The 18,696-nt window shown below is 37.5% G+C and overlaps 1 protein-coding gene across 1 annotated transcript in view; it reads left to right on the top strand.

The window, feature by feature from the left end:
* Positions 1-18,696, top strand: part of UTRN (utrophin) — a 341,542-nt gene that overhangs the window by 292,084 nt on the left and 30,762 nt on the right. Inside the window, 4 exon segments of the mRNA XM_014306655.2 lie at positions 4,385-4,470; positions 11,302-11,459; positions 13,788-13,954; positions 16,384-16,495. Coding sequence (XP_014162130.2) covers positions 4,385-4,470; positions 11,302-11,459; positions 13,788-13,954; positions 16,384-16,495 — 523 coding nt within the window.

The following is an 18,696-nucleotide window of genomic DNA, read 5'->3' as shown; positions in this document are numbered from 1 at the left end:
TTCTGAGCAGAGGAGAGAAACACTAAAATTACTCAGTGACTTTTGGTACATCAAGGACTCAAAGGTTGTTCCAGACATCAACATCTGCCCTTGTAAACATTTTCCAAACTTAAAGTTCTTTTTTTGGCTAGTCCAAAGATTTTTTATGTGTGAAATTAGAGATAAATATCTTGATACTTAGAATGAGAACTGTGAAGGAAGTTTTGCTCTATAGAATACCTTGGCTAGGCCTGTGTTTAAAGCATCCAAAAGCAATAGCTGGTGGTTTTTCTTTTCAACTATATACTGTCATATTTGTTGAAATCCCCAGACATCATTTATAGAAAAAAGACTGATAGCTTTCAGGAGTAATGGAGTAGCTTAACACCCCTTGAAATTAGTTGCTTCTATATGTACTGATTCAGGGCGATGACTCATTTCAATTAGAATTACCCATAAAGAAACTTTTATGTGCACTGTTTAAATATTTTGCAATGTTTACCTGACTTCCTGTATTTCAACTTTTAAATTTTCTTAGGTTTTTTTTAATGCTGGGATACTTTTGATAATGCCTTCTTTTAAATTGAATTTCTTTGGTACATTAGTCTGAGAAGGGTATCTTTGGTATCTATGCTGACATTTTCCATATGATCAAAGCTGTCTTTCATGCTCATTCTCTGCAGCCCAATATTCCCCTGAAGAATCAGAACTTTGTTTTCATTGCACAAATACACCTGGCAGATTCTAACACCAGCCTGAATTAATATCCCAGGCCTTACCAGCGTGTCCATTTCAGTCAAATCTGAACTTCTGAGGAATGAGGATGAGATACCTGCTCAGTCAGCCTTAACTTTATGTATGCCCTGGTTTTGACAGTAGCTGATGGAAGTTTTCTGCATGCACTCCACTTGCATCTGCTGTGTTTATGATGGCTGTTTGGATTCATAGAGCACTCAGTGGGAGCAGCTTAGCAGGCTGTGATAGCAGTAAGAAGGCTCTGGGAAGGTTCTAGCCCTCTGTAAGGCAGGAAAATGAGCTCCTTTGTCTGACTTGTCTGTGGGTGATCAAGGGGAGATGTCTGTGCTGACCTTCACTGATCTACCGGGCTGCCTTGTGTTGCTGGGCTATGCAGATAACTGATAGCTGCAGTCCCTGGCAGTCCTCAGCTGCAGTGCCAGTGTTGTCTAGGCCTGAGAGCTCTTTGACAAGAGAAGGCTGAATGTCTCTGGGCTCATCTTCATTCTCTATTTTCCTGATGGTTCTATGCTATTGTCCCTCCTCCCCCAGGGACATAGGGTTCCTCTAGACTTCATGTTATAATACTGTTCTCCAAGATTCTTTATTGTGTATTCCTGATTGCAATCTCTTATATTTAATTGTGTTGCCTGTCTGACAACTTTTTCTAATCTGGCTAACTCCTGTATGCAGCTGTGCCCATCACTGGTTGTCCTTTTGGCAGTCACATGCTTAGATAAAATACTTATATATATTATGTCTATGTCATCACAATGCTGCAGAATATTTGCATACCACTGCTGGTAAACAGTAGTTTTTACACTTACATTCAACAATTTAGTATTAATTATATCCTGGTTAGTACATTTATAATTTACAGGTTTCACAGGCCTCTGTTTTGACTATGGTATAGACTGTGCTTGCTTTTCAAGAAGTTTTGGATTCTAACTCTGTGTTAGAAAGTTATTTAGAGAAAGGAATAGAATCAGGCTCCCCTTCATCAGGATCAGAGCAAAAAAATATCTGAGCTGCCCAAAGTGGCCTTATCAATTGATTTTGTAATGACAAGCATGCTTGTATTGCTATAATGAGTCTGAATAGTGTGCTGACATTTGTGGCATATATGACACATGTGGCATAAATTTTTACGAATTCAGAAATTAAAAAGTTTCTTGAATCGTCCCACTATAAAGCCTTCATTCTTAGGTTTTGTACACATAGGACAATTAGATGGTTATGCCATTCAAAAGCACCTTGCACAACAGGCTTGTGGCAAAGTAGCCTAATAGTCTCCCAGCAGATTGAGGGAGGTGATCCTGCACTTCTGCTCAGCATTGGTGAGACACATCTGGAGTCCTGGGTCCAGTTCTGGGCTCCCTCAGGGAAAAAAAAAAAAAGTGGATAAATTGGCATGAGTCCAGTGAAGTACCATGAAGACAATTGAGGACTTGGAGTAACTGATGTATCAGTAGAGGCTGAAGGAAGAGAAGTTTCAGGGGGATCTTATCAATGTGCATAAATGGGAGCAGAAGAGAAGATGGAGCCAGACTTTTCTCAGTAGTGTGCAGTGACAGGACAAGAGGCAGCAGGCACTACTTGGAACACAGGCAATTGTGCTTAAACATATTAAAAGAAAATGCTTTTAATATGAGTGATCAAACAGTGCCACAGGTTACTCAGAGAAGCGCTTTAGTCTCCATCCTTGAAGATACTGAAGTGGGATTCCAGGGAAACCTGCTCTACCTGACTGAGCAGGGGCATTGGTCTCAGGAGGTCCCTCCTGATCTCAGTGGTTTTGTGGCTCACTAAGATGGGAAAACTTAAACCATTGGCTTGGAAATTTCCAAGCATTGGCTTGGTAATGTCAGGACTACAATGCCTATGGCTTTGGGGGAGAGAGGCAGTGTGTGTGGCATTTGGCTTTGGTGTGTTGCGTTTTTTTATTGAATATATGATATTACAGTGTTATATCTATTTCCAAGAAAGAGATTAAGGGTGAATATGTTACTTTTTGAAAAATTTAATATTGCAGACTTTGTAATTATTAATGTAATTTATTGAGAAAATGCTTTTTATGTGAAGGAAGTTTTTCAAAGACCCTACAGAAATCTTCTGAAATCAGGAGAAGCTTGAGGCCTTTGTGCCCTGATCTTTTAGCTGCAAAGTCTCACTTTCTATCTGTATTAAACAAATGATGTGGTCAGTTCCGAGTTAAATCAAACCCAAATGAGTGTTCACTTTTTTTCCTGATGAATATAAATTTAAAGCACAAACAACCATACACAGGAAGGAATAGGGAAATAACTTTATCAGAGTGTAAAATGAGCCATTTAGATGGCAAGGTATGCCAGAATGATGTAGTGTCTGTGATTGAAAGAGGTAATTTGAAGCTAAGCTTGAATATATAAAAAGGTGGCACTTTTATAGCATTCTGGAAAATTGGGTCCTGATTTTCCAACTAGGCAGTAAAAGTAATAGATGTTTTTGATTAATTTGGCAATAATTTCTGTGTACCTCTGTTCTGTCTTATGGAAGGAAGATACTGCTGTCTAGTTTTACTAGATTAGATGATGTTGTGAAGACAAATGCATTGATATTTGTAAGTTGCTTAGCTAATTTATCAAGAACCCAGGAGTAAATTAATAATTTTGTATTCAGCACAACATTTGTGAAGTAAATCAGACAGCAGACCATATGCTGAATGGATAGGATATAAAGAGATATGTAGTAACCACTTCAAAAGTAATTAAAGTATATATAACTTCTGTGTGGCAGAAAGGACCAAAGTAAGGTTTGAGGCGATAATTAATTTAGTGTTATCTTACTTGTTGGTGAAAGACCCAGCTAACCTTATGTGTGTAAAATATAGAGTTTAACTATTCTACAGATTTTTTTTGCTACGTCTCATTTAAAGACAAATTGCGTCATGTTTTTTTCGTGTTTGAAAAAAGAAAGAATTCTTAAGAATGTGTTTTTGCGTTGATCTTCTGAACTTTAAAATTGTTGTTTTCCCTGTAAGCTGGGTTTTTGTTTTAGTATCTTTTTCAGCAGCACTTGCCCTGCAGGCTTAACATTACTTGCTTTGGTACCTACTTCCCTATTCTCAAGTTGCTTTTTAGGTTTGGACATACTTTTTTGTCAGGCTGGGCAAGATGAGCCTGAAGTGACATTGCTTAAAAAGAATGACAGCTCCAAATCATTGAATTAGTGCATGTGATTGTCTCGTTATGTCCCAAAATGGTGTATGTCAAAACATTTAAAACATAAAACAAAACAAAAAAAAGAAGATATTTAATTACTGTGATGTCAAAACTTGGTTTCATCTTACAGTCGTTGTGTTTCACACTGAGTAATAGGCCTTCCTGCTGTGTGCTCATGTATTTTTTTCTGTGTGTATCACATTAATAAATTACTTTCAGAACTTTGCAGAGCTAAATGTCTGTTCTTTTGTATTAATACAGGCTGTTTTGACACGTAAAACCACTTGGAAGGCAAGCTGAGCTTTTATGAGGGAAGAATTCTTAATGTGGTTTTTAGTGTTAATGGTTTTTTTTAGATCTGAAGTATATTTGAAATGTAGCTCTCCAATGTCTTTGTATTATATAATAGACTAGAGTTGGAATGAAATGAAATGAAACTGTATTAAATTGTCTTGTCTTTATAATTTCAGTGGCCGAACTGGAAAAATTCGAGTGCAGTCCCTGAAAATTGGCTTGATGTCTCTTTCTAAGGGCCTTCTGGAAGAGAAGTACAGATGTAAGGAAGAATTTCTTTTACAAAATACTCTATATAATTAAGACATGTACAATGGCAAAATACCTAGCAAAATTTGTAGTAAAACATTTCTCATGCCTAGTGCAAGGCAGTTTTCTTTTGAGTAAGTAAAAGAGAATTCTTTTCATTATCACCAGTGACAATGGTTAAAGTAGGATTTATACCTTGGCTGAAAAGTATTGCTGTCCATTCTAAATCATCAGAAGTCACAGTAGTGCAGTCCCCAAAAGAAAAGGAGAATACAACTTTGTGGAAGATAGAGAAGTATTATATTTGATTCTGTTCTCTCTTGTATGTGTATGTGTTTTGTTTAGGGAAAAAGCAGGTTAGTGCTGATTGCATCAGATTGATATGACTGATAAAGCAAGGAAATACATCGAAGTCCTGCAATTGTATTTAGTGACCTACTAGAAAGACTATCTGAACTCTAAAAATGGTTTTCCAGTATATGTGCTTTCTGCCAGAATTGCACAATGAAAGTTTAAAATACATTGATTTTAATAATCTCATAAGCTTGAGAAATACTGAGTAATATAAAAATATGTCACAAAAATAAATGCAGGATCAGAAGAGAATTTAGTAACTTTGTGGAAAAAAAAAGCCCTGATAAATACAGAAAATAAGATAAAGCACTATATTAGAGCATTCAAAGCACTATATTAGAGCATTCTAGATGATGGACATTTGCATATTATGCACTTAATCTTAAATTTGCTGTTCTTTATAGTAGTTCCTTGACTCATTTTTGAAACCCATGAAAAAAATTATAGAGAATTTGCTCCATGTACCTTTGGAGCTCTGCAAAAACATTTCTGCTTTCCTTAAGAGCATTTGTAAGCAGTCTTGTAAATGTAGTTATTAACATTGAACAAAAATAGAGGTGTTTTATGCATTGGGACATATTTTGACATGTGAGTCACATACTGAGACTTTGGGGTGTTTAGTTTCCTTCTGTCATTTGATATATATGTGAAGTATTCCATAACTAAAAAAGAGCTTGATGGACATACCTTTGTTCCATAATGACAATTCAGAAGGCAATGTGTTGTTCTGTGTGAAATAAAAAGCTTTCATAAAGTGTAGGAGTTAGGCTGTGGGTTTAAAGATACTCTAAAACCTGAAAATACTCCCATTAAATTCTATTGGTAATACATTAGTATACAGTTGCCAAATACAGGCACTGAAGCAGAATAAGGAAATTACTAGGTCAGCTTCATATTTAAATTGTTGCTTTGTGTTTAGTAGTAAAATTAAAATGACAGCTGATGGTGGCTACAGATTTTACATAATTCATGTCAACAATATGGACTTTTACTCTGAAGGATGCTGTGAGAAGCCCTAAAAAATGAGTAGAGAATGAGTCTTAGAAGACTTTTGTACCTAGTGATCGCAACTTCAACCTGAAATACGTCTGAAATTAAAGTAGTTGCTTGCACTCTTGAAGTACAGCATTAATAGTTAGATAATGCATCCTTTTTGTTGTAACTTCAGCTCTGATCAATGTGCCAGGCTTTGATATCTTTGTTAGATTTATTGTCCTTATGAACCTTAAAATTGTCACAGAAGAGCCCTCAACCCAAAAGAAATTTTGCTAACAAAGGAAGTGTGTCAGGTACTGTTCTTGGTTTGCAGTGGCTTTGAAGTCAGTGTTTTGGGGTCCTCTGGCACAAGCTGTCACAGACTCATCTTTGATAGGAGCTCTTTCGGTTCTTTTGATTTTTGTCATACCCTACTAATCATCTCTTGCGGAGAGAAATTTTGTCACATCTACTGAGTTTTCAGCTCTTGAGTGAAAATTGTAATGGCGTTCCTAAGTATTTTCTAGAAAGTCAGTCACTTGGAAAAAAACCAGGACCTCCAAACATGGATGCTTACTGCTAATTACCTGCCTTTTGATTTTTCCCTTTCTTGGACCAACTCCTGTCATTTGCTTCTCCTTTTGGCTGTTCTAAGAATTTCTGAGGCGTTGGCAACCAGAGGCTGCTCTGAGAGTGACAGCCATTGGGTGATTGTGGTTAGAGCCCTGAGCAAAGCACAGACTGTGCCAAAAATGCACTAGCCTTGGGGAGGCAAGCTCTTCTTAGAGTAGTTGGTGGTAAAATAAGCAAGTTTTCTTGTTTTAAAAGCTTTTGGCTGAACCCTTAATTCTTTTGTAAAACTCTTGACCCAAAAATGCACTAGCCTTGGGGAGGCAAACTCTTCTTAGAGTAGTTGGTGGTAAAGTAAGCAAGTTTTCTTGTTTTAAAAACTTTTGGCTGAACCCTTAATTCTTTGTAAAACTCTTGACTGGAATGTTTGCTGCTCAAGTGTTCTGCCTTCCTAGAGACTGTATGTTCATTTCCAGTACAGGTAGGATCTTTCCACTTGACACATTTTTAAAAAATGTTTTGACAGAGAATTTTTTGTGATTTTTTTTTTTATTTAATTAAGCTTCTTTTTAAGATTCTAGACTTCTGAGTTGACATGAGAATGGGTCTTTAATTAAAAGTCTCAATTGCTTTAGAGGAAACAATGAAGCCTCAATTAAAGAATGCCTATTCTTGAAAATGTTTAAGACATGCTTAACTTCAAGCACATGCCTGAGTGGTCCTGACGATAACAATGGACCTGCAAAAGTAATTCAGTAGTTTTGAGCTGCTTACATCTGTGCTTTGGGGCGAGGAGTCTCAGGCTTCTTTTCTGTTGTTGAGGCTAATGTCCTGGTCTGGCCATAATCGTGCTATTCTCTGCTTTCTCTTCTGACAAGGAGGGTCACTTGTGAGCTACAGAAGAATGCGCTTCTATGTATTTCACTCTACACTTGTTTCTAACACCCACAGCCCAAACTGGCAGCAGAAACAGAAAAAACCCCATATGGAGTTTTTTACAGTTTGTAGCTTTTGGGTAATGTGTAAAATCTTTAGGATTTGAGATGAAAAAGAAGGGCTACTTAGTAAATCCCATCTTCTAAGCAGTTCAGTTTTCAAGTGATGTACAACATCCTTGGTATGTGGGGTTTTTATACTGTTATGTTTATGTTGTAAATTTTCAAATAATTTGGAACTAACTTAAAAAAGAAGAAATTAGAATGTGCATTCTGTTTGTGACAAGGCAACATAAAATAAGAACATCTTTCTACTAACTATCTGATTATCCTTTTGATAGGAATTCAATAAACTTTTCAATATTTTCAAGTATCCCTTTCTTTATCAACCATTAAATACTTTTTTCAGGTTGTCTAGCTAAGTTACAGAGTCCCACTGGCTGTAATCCTCAAAATACTAATGTGAGGCTGAATTCATTTAACTGTTTTCTCTTTTCCTGGTTTCTAATTTTTTCACACAACTCAGATCTGAATAATCTTTTCTCTGCTTCCTCAATCATTCTTCTTGTACTTTGGTAGAGTCCCTTATACAGTTTAATCTTTATATCAATGTATTTTATGTTGAAATTCCTTTAGTGTGTATGTACATGTTCACAAATTTCATTTAAAAGAAGTTGTGGTTTTGAGATGGCTGATGTGTGATATATGGAGTCTCTTTCCCCACTGGTGGGGAGTAGGATGCCTGGGTGCTCCCTGTCAGAGCTAAAACAGGCTCTCCTCCATCTCCCACTTGAGAAATGTTCCTGCCATGCCTCCTTTGCCAGGGAATAGCTCATGAGTTATTTGGAGTAGGTAGGCTAGATAAGAGGAGCATTCTCACTTTCCATGCCTTCAGTTTTGGAGCTTCTTCTCCTGTGTGCCACATTGATGGCATTGAGGGATTTGGGATAAGAGGGTGCCATCCATGAACTCCTTGCACCTGGACAGCCTTTGGTTGTGGCACACCTGGCAGTGTTAAGAAACAAATGATTTGGAGGAGTTTGAGCTCTTCAAAGGTATTTACTGGTTTCCTCCTAGCTAATCACTTTTCCCTATCCTGTCGCATAGTTTTCCTCTATTTACCAGCTCCACAGTCAACTGAAGTTTTAGGGCTTAGGAAATTACTGCCTCCCAGCTCCAGCAGCTAATGAATTGTTCTTCTTTAATGGCCTGTTTTCACTGCAGACTGATGCAAACAGAAAGAATAAGACAATTTTTTTCTTTTTTTTAATATACTATCAATTTTTTTAAACTGACTCTTAGAAATTGAAAAGCTTTGCCATCTTCAGCTGAAGATAGCCAGGATCTGGGCTTGCCAAGAAGAGCCTGCAGCTGGACAGTATTAATTCTGTCCCCTAATTCTGTCTGTGTTGTTTTGTTTTTTTCCTCAATACTGAGTGAACAGGATGCTGTAGCTGCTGTTTGACTAGGCAAGAAGGGGCGAGAAAAATACAATAAAATCTAAAAATTAGTTCAGTCATTTGGATTTTTTTTTTGTGAAGGTCCTTTCTCCTGCTTCCACCTCCTTTGAGAAGAAAAAAACTGTGCCCAGACTGTCTGAAGCACACTGACAAAGCTTGCCAATTGCTCCAAATGAAGGGCAAAACAATTTACACCATGTAATAAGAGTTACTCATGAGTGTTTCTGAACAAAGGTTGTCTTTTTCTTGATCAGAAGTGCAGTCAGACTGAATTTTCAAATGTAATTTATTTCTAATTATTGGTGGTTTTTCTGATGGGAAAAATGAAAAAGTAAGGGCATAATATAGATGGATTCTTTTTCTTTTAAGATTACTTTGGGGCTTTAATCCAAGCCAGCCATTAAATGCAAAAGGGGATTGTAAAAACCAGCTAGAATGAATATAATAATTTGATTCCACTTCTTCTGTAATTTGTACAAATCACAGAATTAAAAAATATTTCTTAGATAAACTCAGCATTTAAGATGTTTTCAGAAAAGAGTAATCTCTTGACTGAGTGCTAATGTACACAGCTACAGAGTTCATAAATCAAAATTTTTCACAGAAGCAGTAACGTTTTTAGCTGAGCATTTTAACAATTAAAATTGTCCAATCAAAGAAACGTGCTAAGAAAGCACATGAGAAATAATAACTGTACTGCTGACGGACCTATTAACTCAGTGCTTTACTGTGAGTTTAGGTACAAGCACTATCTTCCTTCCCAGTGCCTGTATCTGGAAAAATTTTCTTGATCCCTTTCAGCATCAGTGTTTTCTGTTGTTGCAGTCATCCTGGTTCATCCATTTATACTACAGGGCTTGACACCTGCCTTAGGAAAATGGAATCAGTGAAGGAAAAGTACATGGAAGCAGACATGGTTATCCAGGAAGAAAATGTGATTATTGTTTAGCTCAGGTCTTTCTTGCTGCTGTTCTTGCTTTAAGCTATTTCACATGGCCAGATGTGACTTGTGGTAACTTCCAGTCTCAGTTCAGAGTGATTGTGCTTCTGTCCCCAGCCAACTGAAGCATGACATATTTTTTTAGCATAAGAAGTGGATATCTGAAATATTATTTCATTCTTCGTGGAAACATAAAATAGTTTGGTTTGGAAGGGGCTTTAAAAGGTCATCTAGACCAACTGCCTTACAATGAGCAGGGTCATCTTCAGCTGGATCAGATTGCCCAAAGCCCTGTCCAGTCTGGCTTTGAATCCAGGGATAGAACATCTACCACCTCTCTGGGAAACTTGTTCTAGTGTTTTGCTACCCTCATTGTAAAAAAAAAAAAATATTCTTAATAACTAGTCCAAATCTACCTTCTTTTAGTTTCAAAACCGTTGCTACTTGTCCTATTGCAACAGGCCCTGCTAAAAGCTGTGCTCCCAGCTTTCTTGTAAGGGACCTTTGAGTACGAAAAAGCCACAATAAGGTCTCCCTGGAGTCTTCAGGTTTGACAACCCCAACTCTCTCAGCCTTTCTTCAGAGTGATGGAACATCCCTCCTATGATGAGTTTTCTAGCCTTTTTCTGGATCTGCTCTAACAGCTCCATGTCTTTCCTGTGCTGGTGACCCTAGAGCTGGACTCCATGTAGGATCTCACAAGAGCAGAGTGTACAGAATCATCCCCCTCAGTCTGGCCATACAACTTCTGATGCAGCCCAGGATACAGTTGTCGTTCTGGGCTGTCCAGCTTTTCATCTGCCAGCACCCCCAAGTCCTTTGCCACAGGGCTGCCTTCAGTCCCTTCATCCCCCAGCCTGAACTGATACTGAGGGTTGCCCTAACCCAGGTGCAGCACCTTGCACTTGGCCTTGTTGAACCCCATGAAGTTCCCAGGTTGTCCAGGTGTGGATGGCATCCCATCCTCCAGGTGTGTCAGCCACGCCACGTGGCTTAGTGTCACTTGCAGACCTGCTGAGGGTGCACTTGATCCCTTCATCTGTTTTATTAATAAAAATATTAAATAACACTGCTCCCAGTATGGGCCCTTGAGGGACATCACTCGTCATTGTTGTCCATCAGGACTCTGAGCTGTTGACCACTACCCTGTTGTTGGCCACATCCAACCAATTCCTTATCCATCTAACGGCCCACCCATGGAATCCATCTCTCTTGAATTTAGGGACAAGGATGTTGTGGGGGACTGTGTCAAAAGCTGTACAGAAGTCCAGAGAGGTGACATCTGTCGTCATGCCCCTGTTGAATAATGTAGTCACTCTATCACAGGTCATTAGGTATGTCAGGCAGGAATTTTTGCTGGTGAAGCTGTGCTTCCTCAAATCACCTTTCTGTCCACTATGTGCCGTAAGAAGCTGTATAGCTTCATTTATTTGGCCTTATTTTTCTCATTTGTATGGTTACGAATCAAGATTAGATGAAGACTTTGGGACAGTGGCCATTTGTAACCACGACTATAATACAGAAATTAAAAGCTTGAGCTGCAGCATTACCGAATAAAAGGAGGTGTACATGGAAATGGAATGAGATGGTGTCTTTTGTTGATGTTGCAGACCTTTTCAAGGAGGTGGCAGGCCCTACAGAAATGTGTGACCAGAGGCAGCTGGGCCTTCTGCTTCACGATGCTATCCAGATCCCGCGACAGCTTGGGGAAGTGGCAGCCTTTGGTGGCAGCAACATTGAACCCAGTGTGCGCAGCTGCTTCCAACAGGTAAGATAAGGACCTTCATGTGAAGAACAAAATAAAACCAAACTCTCTCTTAAGTTTACAGATTCACTTATACATGCTGATGTAAAAAGAAGAGAGGAATATAAAAACATCCGCTGGGTTTTGAACAGAAATGAATATGCTCCTGCAACTAAGTATGGGAAATTCATGTGAAAATGCAGCTGGGAAAGATGGTTTATGGTTTAGGAAAGAATCAAACAGATTGTGTTTAGCCAAAAGAATATATAAATCTTCATGATTCTGACAGTGTTTGTGGCTCTAAAAGCTGTTAAAAATTTTGTGGTGGCCAATCATCCTGCTTTGCGTTGTTCAAAGCAACCTGATGCTGTGAGAACAACATGCTTTTTCCAGCTGGATTAAGGCATGATCTCAACAGAACAAGAAAACTATGTTGACAGTAATTTTTGACCTTGTGCATGAGGAAATTATTTAGCATTATGTTACTGACAAAAGACCTTGCAGTTGCATGAAACTTCAAGCGTAGTCTTTTTTATATTGCAAGCCTTTATGCAGCAGATCAGAACATGGAATAAAGCTCTTGCAGCCTGCTGTGAAGCTCCACACTACATGCAGGGGGTTAATGAGGCTGCAAGGAGTGTCTGTCTGTTTAAAGAAGATGAGAATTAAAAACAGAATGTTGTAATGGACCACAACTAACTCAGACTTTTTCAAGGATGCCTAAGGCTCCAAATGTTAGTTAGTGATAGCCATTCTGCTTCAGTGCATTATTTTTATGAAAGCAGCTGCATTGTCAGAAATTTTATATGGATTAAAAATACACCATGGCTTATATAAAGTTACTGACTTGGATATTTCTGATTTTATTGAATTGAACATTAAAGATTTTAGTGAACTTTCAGAGGATTTTCTTTTGCCATTCTTTCACAGAGATTTATACATTTTTGTCCAGTTCTTTAAAAAATGCAATTGTGCTGACTTTTTCCCTGAACTATTAGATTAATTTCTGGATTCAGGTGATTAGGATTGGAAGAGTGTTAGTCCAGGTCATGAATAATTTGATAGATACTTAGAGAAGTTGGTTTCACCAGTTAACCGTGTAAAGCTTCCCCTGATGTTTTAACATTGCTGCTTCAAACAATAAGGGATGATGTTTGACTTACCTATCACTGGCCTTGAGTGGTTTGAGTCACATTGGAATAAATTTTTCGTTTATTATTCACAAAGGGACCCTTTCTGTCCCTCCAGTATCTACCCCATCTCCTATGCTATTCAGCTATGGTGGGGGGAGGGGGGGGTACTAGCAAGTTAGTGTTTAAATACTTGATGTATTATTGCAATTATACTGATAAAGAGGTTGCAATCCCTCAACTTACAGGAGTAGTTCAAGTTTAGTTCCTGGTTAGGAGGGTGTAGAGAAAATGTGCAGCTGCATGTCAGTTATCTCAGCCCAGTGAAAACAAGTATTTTGTTGGTGAGGAAGAAACACACTTTTCTTTCCATGCTTCTCCCTCTTATTGCCAAAAATGAACTTGGACCATGAATAGATTAAGAAGCTTTCTATCATGTGTTACCATTTAAGAATAACATTCATTTCAAGCTTTATTTTATTGCATCCATTGGGCTCAGAAATATTGAGCTCTGTTGTTATTGCTGACAAAGCTGATGAATACAATACTTTTGTAGCTAGGCTTCTCTGGTGCTTATAACTTAAAGAAAATGTGGAAGTGTGTTTGCTTGCTTCTTAAAACAATCATGTTAATACATTAGCTCAAATATATTCTTGTGGTGACTGGCTATAAATGGCAGATTCCTTTCTTGTTCTTTGCCTGTTTGTTTATTGTGTGTTATATTTAATGTTCTAACTAGAAAGAACACCATGGGCTTAGAACACAATAAAAAATTGACAAGTCTTGGGGAAATCAGTACACACATGTAAGCACTACTGACTTATAGTATTTTGTCATCAATCTTAACTCAGAAGATAACCATGTTTTCAGTATGTCTGAACTGCAGTGTGTGCTCACTTACTTTTCGAGTCAGTTCGGTTGAAAGACAGTTTTACTTTACAGTCTGTTACTTCTGTACTATGTCCTCCATCTTTCTTACCATCTGTCCACTCTATCACAGCTGTTTAGTCTTCTAACATCTTATTGACTTAACTTATTTTCTTTATTTTAATTTTCATTGAGGTTATTTCTTGTATCCTGTAAATGGTTTTAGATTAAACTGTCATGGAAGGAATTCTTGCAGGTTGTTGGGGTCTTTTTTCCATAGATTTTCTAAGGAAAATCTAGTCTGTTGTTTTGTTGTTTTTTTTTTAATTTGGATGTGGGTTTTTTCTCTCCACAGAACCACAATAAGCCAGAAATAACTGTAAAGCAGTTCATAGATTGGATGCGCTTAGAACCACAGTCTATGGTGTGGTTACCAGTTCTGCACCGTGTGGCAGCTGCAGAAACAGCAAAACATCAGGCCAAGTGCAACATCTGTAAGGAGTGTCCAATTGTTGGATTTAGGTAAGAGGAGAGGTGTTAGGTGCATTATTTCTCTGAAAATATCCACATTTTTAAGCCTTCCAAAAAATGAAGTTTTTTCTATTTTTCCCGGTTTAGCTTCTTTAAGATGGGATCTGTCACCCATGGTGAGGCCACAGTGTGGCCTGAGCCACTGCAGTTCTGGCTCATGCAGTGCCACTGTTAGACACTCGGTGGTCCTGTGCCTGACACAGGAGGCACAGGGTGGGCTGTCATCAGATGGTTTTGGATTGGTGGATTCAAGAGATAGCAAATGAAGTATAAATGCACCCCATGTGTTCTGTAAACATAAGGAGGTGGTCAGCAAGAAAAAACGTGGACTGTCTGTCTGCTCTCCTGCATAAGGCTTGGGAAATTCGCTTATGCCAGGCAGTATAAAACACCCTTCAACATCAATCTTTCCTTGCCTAAAACAAACACTGATATGTTGCTGTGATGAGACTTGCAAAGTCCCTGTCTATGTCCCTGAACATAACCTAATTTTTCTCTTTCCAAAGAAAGGTGTGAATTCTAAAAGAAAATGTTACATGGGGAATATTCTCCATGTTATTCTCCTAAGCTGTAGTTGGTACCCTTAGTAAGTAATGCTATGACTAACATGCATTTGTGAATTGATTGCTCCAGTGTATAAAGTGAGGCAACTCTCATCTCCAAAATCTGCATTAGAGGCCAGAGGTGAGCATAACTGGCTTTTTCCTCTACTGTGGTCATGGAGTCTAATGTGTTATCTAGGAAAAATATAAAGCAGTCAATCATGTAAGTGCTTCTAAGTTTTGTCTTTAGGTCTATAGGCAGATGAGGAATTTTTGTTTATCATGCTTTTTGTCCTCCATCTTTCTGTTATTTTGGAGGATAATAATATGAATCCTGAGGTTAGATTAATCTTGCCTAGTTTTAGGAATGCTGGCTTTAGTCAATCCTACAGGATTGAGCTAGCAACTTTCTTTTTCTTTTTTTATTATAAATATAGATATGTAAGTATTTGCAAAAGTAATGATCTGATCGATTGCTTGTCTTAAGAGGAGATGAAATTTTCTAAGTGTTCCTGTCTTTGTTATTGTTTGAGGAAGCATAGGGTGACAAAGCTCTGGCACAGCTATGTTAGAGTTTTCTAAGTTGTACTATGTGTAGGAGGGCAGAGAGATAGAAAAGACAAAAACCCATTTAGAATGGGTCGTTCTAAATAATTTCTACAATGAAGCTAGAGATCTGCAACAACAAAAGCATCTAGCATCTTAGCAGAAGGTAAATGTAGCCATTTAATGCACTGTCTCTGAGAAAAGATTATAAACAAGTTGGATCAGCATCTTTTAAAGTGAACTTTTACATTTATAGACACATATTCTCTTGCAAAACAAAACATAAAACTCAACAGGGGAAAAATGTGGATGGGTACTCAAAACTGCTCTCAGGAAGCAATTTAATTTAAACTTTAACTATTCAGTAGCTATTCAGTTTGGTTCAGTTAGCTCATTTTAGTTTCATACAAATGATATAACCTCATCCAGTCAGAACAACCATAGCATAGAAACAGTGGGTGCAATCTGGAACTGAACTGTTGATTGAGTCTAAATAAATAAATAAATAAATAAATCATGTTCCTGGTGATTACGTTTAGTACAATGGATACTGTAGAAGTTTCTTAACCTATTTATGCATACACTCTCTTAAAAATCAACTAAAAGTGAACAAATCATTGTGTATTTTTTAAATGAATTTTAAATTATTCTTACAATTCATGAATTCTTGAGAATTTAGTTTTCTGAAATGTTTGTTGAGTTTCTGAACATCAAAATTATTTACAAACATTTAATTTAACTGTTGAATATAAAAACTGAAATAAACCAGACTGGTTTATAAAAGTTTTTTTGAGATAACACATGAATAGTAAATAGAGGAAAAGAAAAACTAAAGCAATGTAGTTTAAAGTCAGTAAAAACTTTAAAATTATAAATTCTTCCCAGTCCATCAATGAAGCTGATATCTGTACGATTTTCTGCATCAAAGCTGCTTGGGCAGCAGGTGATTGATATATGCGGGTACAGACTCTGTAATGCATTTCAGATGGCTCTCTATATTGTTATGGAGACAGGAACTTTTAAACACTCAGTGAGGTGTGTAGTGTAGAAGGTTCTGCGGACTAAGAGGGCTGCAGGTTTGCTGTGTCCCCTGCAGCTGCTGCAGTGGCACTGCTGTCCCTGGGCCTGCAGCCATGATGAGTGCTGGCTGTGCCACATTCTGGTTATGCACACTCACACACTTCAAAGTTCCCTCTCAGCTAATCCCAACAAACTCAGTGTGTCCTTGTGTTGCTGCTGCTGAAAAGCAGGTGACCCATTTCAGAGAGTAATTTGCTTTGTGAGGCTTAATTAGAAGCAAACCTCTAATCACTTTGTTTAATGTCCCCACAGGTACCGGAGCTTAAAACATTTCAACTATGATGTCTGTCAGAGCTGCTTCTTTTCTGGCCGCACAGCAAAGGGGCATAAATTGCATTATCCAATGGTGGAGTATTGTATACCTGTGAGTACCAGTTTGCTCAGTGTTTCTAATGGATAACAACCCAGATTTGAGGTCTAAATATTTTTTCATAATCTTTGTTACCTACCCAGGATTTCTTTAACATATGTTTAATGTAAAACTTGTCTTCCTACCTTTCTCTTTGGAAGGCATCAGGAGGTTTTCAGGTTTGACTGATTTTATGTAGGGAGTGTTTGGATTCTGTAGAAATGAGCAGCAGTATCCACCTCTGAGAGAGCTTAAACTTCACTTCTGATTGGTAAAACAAAGCTTGAATATGAAATGTAACTGCTGATCTTGTATACTAACATATATACACACACAGTAAGGGTAAGAACATGTCAGAGAAAAAGGACTTGCTTTACTATTGCTCTACCAATGGCAAAGAGTATTTAATATTCTAGTAATGCACATTAATATTTTTAGGGGTCTATGTTTTTGGGTCCAGCATTTCCTTGCTTCATGAAAACGTGGCTAGAAATAGATTGTGTTTCATTCTGTTGCGTGATTGCTGTTTACCGGGATACATAAAAGTTGATGTGTAGCTAAAAAAAAGCCCAAAAACCAGAATTGATAGTTTCTAACCAGAAATGGTGTGAAGATTCTAACCAGAAATGGTGTGAGGTGTTTACCAGTAGTACCTGACAAAAATTAATTTTATAACACTGTATTTTCCTAATGATGTTTCAAGCACAATTTTTTAAGGAGATTCCTAGGAGTCTTTTTTAACTGAAGCAGTGGCTGCGTTTCTACATGCGAATACCACTCATGCTTTTTTTAACAAATAGCTGTTTACAGTCAAGAATTTTACCTTAGAAATAAATTAATAGGATAATTGTATGTGCTCTACACAAGAGTGGTGAGAGGACTGCATGCTCAGAAAAATTCAGACCAGAATGTAACTAGAGCTGATTCAACAGAGCCAATTTTCAATAGTGTTACAAAATTCTGCGGGTTCTTCTAGTAGCAAAAATTCATTGAGTTATTCATCTCTTTTGATGTAGTTGTTGGACTTACTACCTGTGTTTTCCCTCTCTGTTGTCTGGTGTGTCTTCTGTAATGGAATTCAAATTCTATAAAGTAGTGGTTTTACTTCATTATGGTCAGAAAATAAAAATGAGTAATGTAAATGTATTTTCATTAATTCTATAACCAAATGTTAATATTTTATTGATAAATCTGCATGTCAGAGAATACTCTGAAGAACATTTTTAAGTAGATTTGTTGTTTTTTTCAGCTGGTTTTAATGTTTATTATATTTTATTACATGACTATTCTAACCTCAGGATTTGGAGGTCTATGATTAGACATCATTAAAAATGCACTTTTTTTTCTGCTTATAAGTCTCATCTTTAGTGGAACAGAAATACTCTTTTTTACAGTCTATAATATGCAGGAAATTCAGAAATTGAGGTGTATGGAGTGTTGAAACAGATTATGCTGCTGGTCTGCAGGATAAGATATCCTTCCTGTTGAGTTAGTCAAATACAGATTACATCTGGTATGGGGTGTTGTACTTTCCCTAGAACATTATGGTATCTTTCTCATGAATTCCAGGTTTTGTCTGCAGCAGCAGATTTGATATCTAAGATGAATTTTCAGGTCTTGTTAAACAAGTTCACATTGTGTAACCGTGAGCCATCTCATTTACAAGTGAAGGCTGACAAACTGAAGATCTATTCTGGAAACGGCTGGAATCCTCTCTGTCCCTGGAAATAGGGATGGCTTACATTATAATAAAAATTTCTGTTACTCTGCAGAAAAAATGTGGTTTTAAGGCAATATTAGGTGTAAATTAAGGTAATGTAAGGCAAAAGTCCCTTCTTTCCATGAAATACAGGAGGGATCAGGTGACTCCTCTATGGGATAATAAGGGGAGTAAAATGACATTCTTGATTAGAGTGAAGGAAGGAAGGCCAGTGTAAAAAGGGGGAAAGGAAGGAACTTGGGGAAGTTTTAAGTAGAGCAGAAGAAAAGAAATGGCGTATAATTCAGATGATGCATAAAATTAGAGGTCCAGCAGCGACCCCAGTTAATTTGGAAGTGGAATATGAGAGCTGGAATTTTATTTGGGTCCTGATGTAAGTGTACTCTGCTACCTCCATTTCTGTAAAAAGAAATGATCCATTATATGAACAGACCTAGATGCCTGTTAGACTTCCTTAATCAGTACCCACATGCAAATTATTTTAACTAGCCTTATC

The sequence above is a fragment of the Geospiza fortis genome, unplaced genomic scaffold (assembly GCF_000277835.1).
Source record: "Geospiza fortis unplaced genomic scaffold, GeoFor_1.0 scaffold162, whole genome shotgun sequence".
Classification (NCBI taxonomy): domain Eukaryota; kingdom Metazoa; phylum Chordata; class Aves; order Passeriformes; family Thraupidae; genus Geospiza; species Geospiza fortis.
Note: the sequence above shows the minus strand (reverse complement) of the source record. Positions and strands in the feature narration are given on the sequence as shown.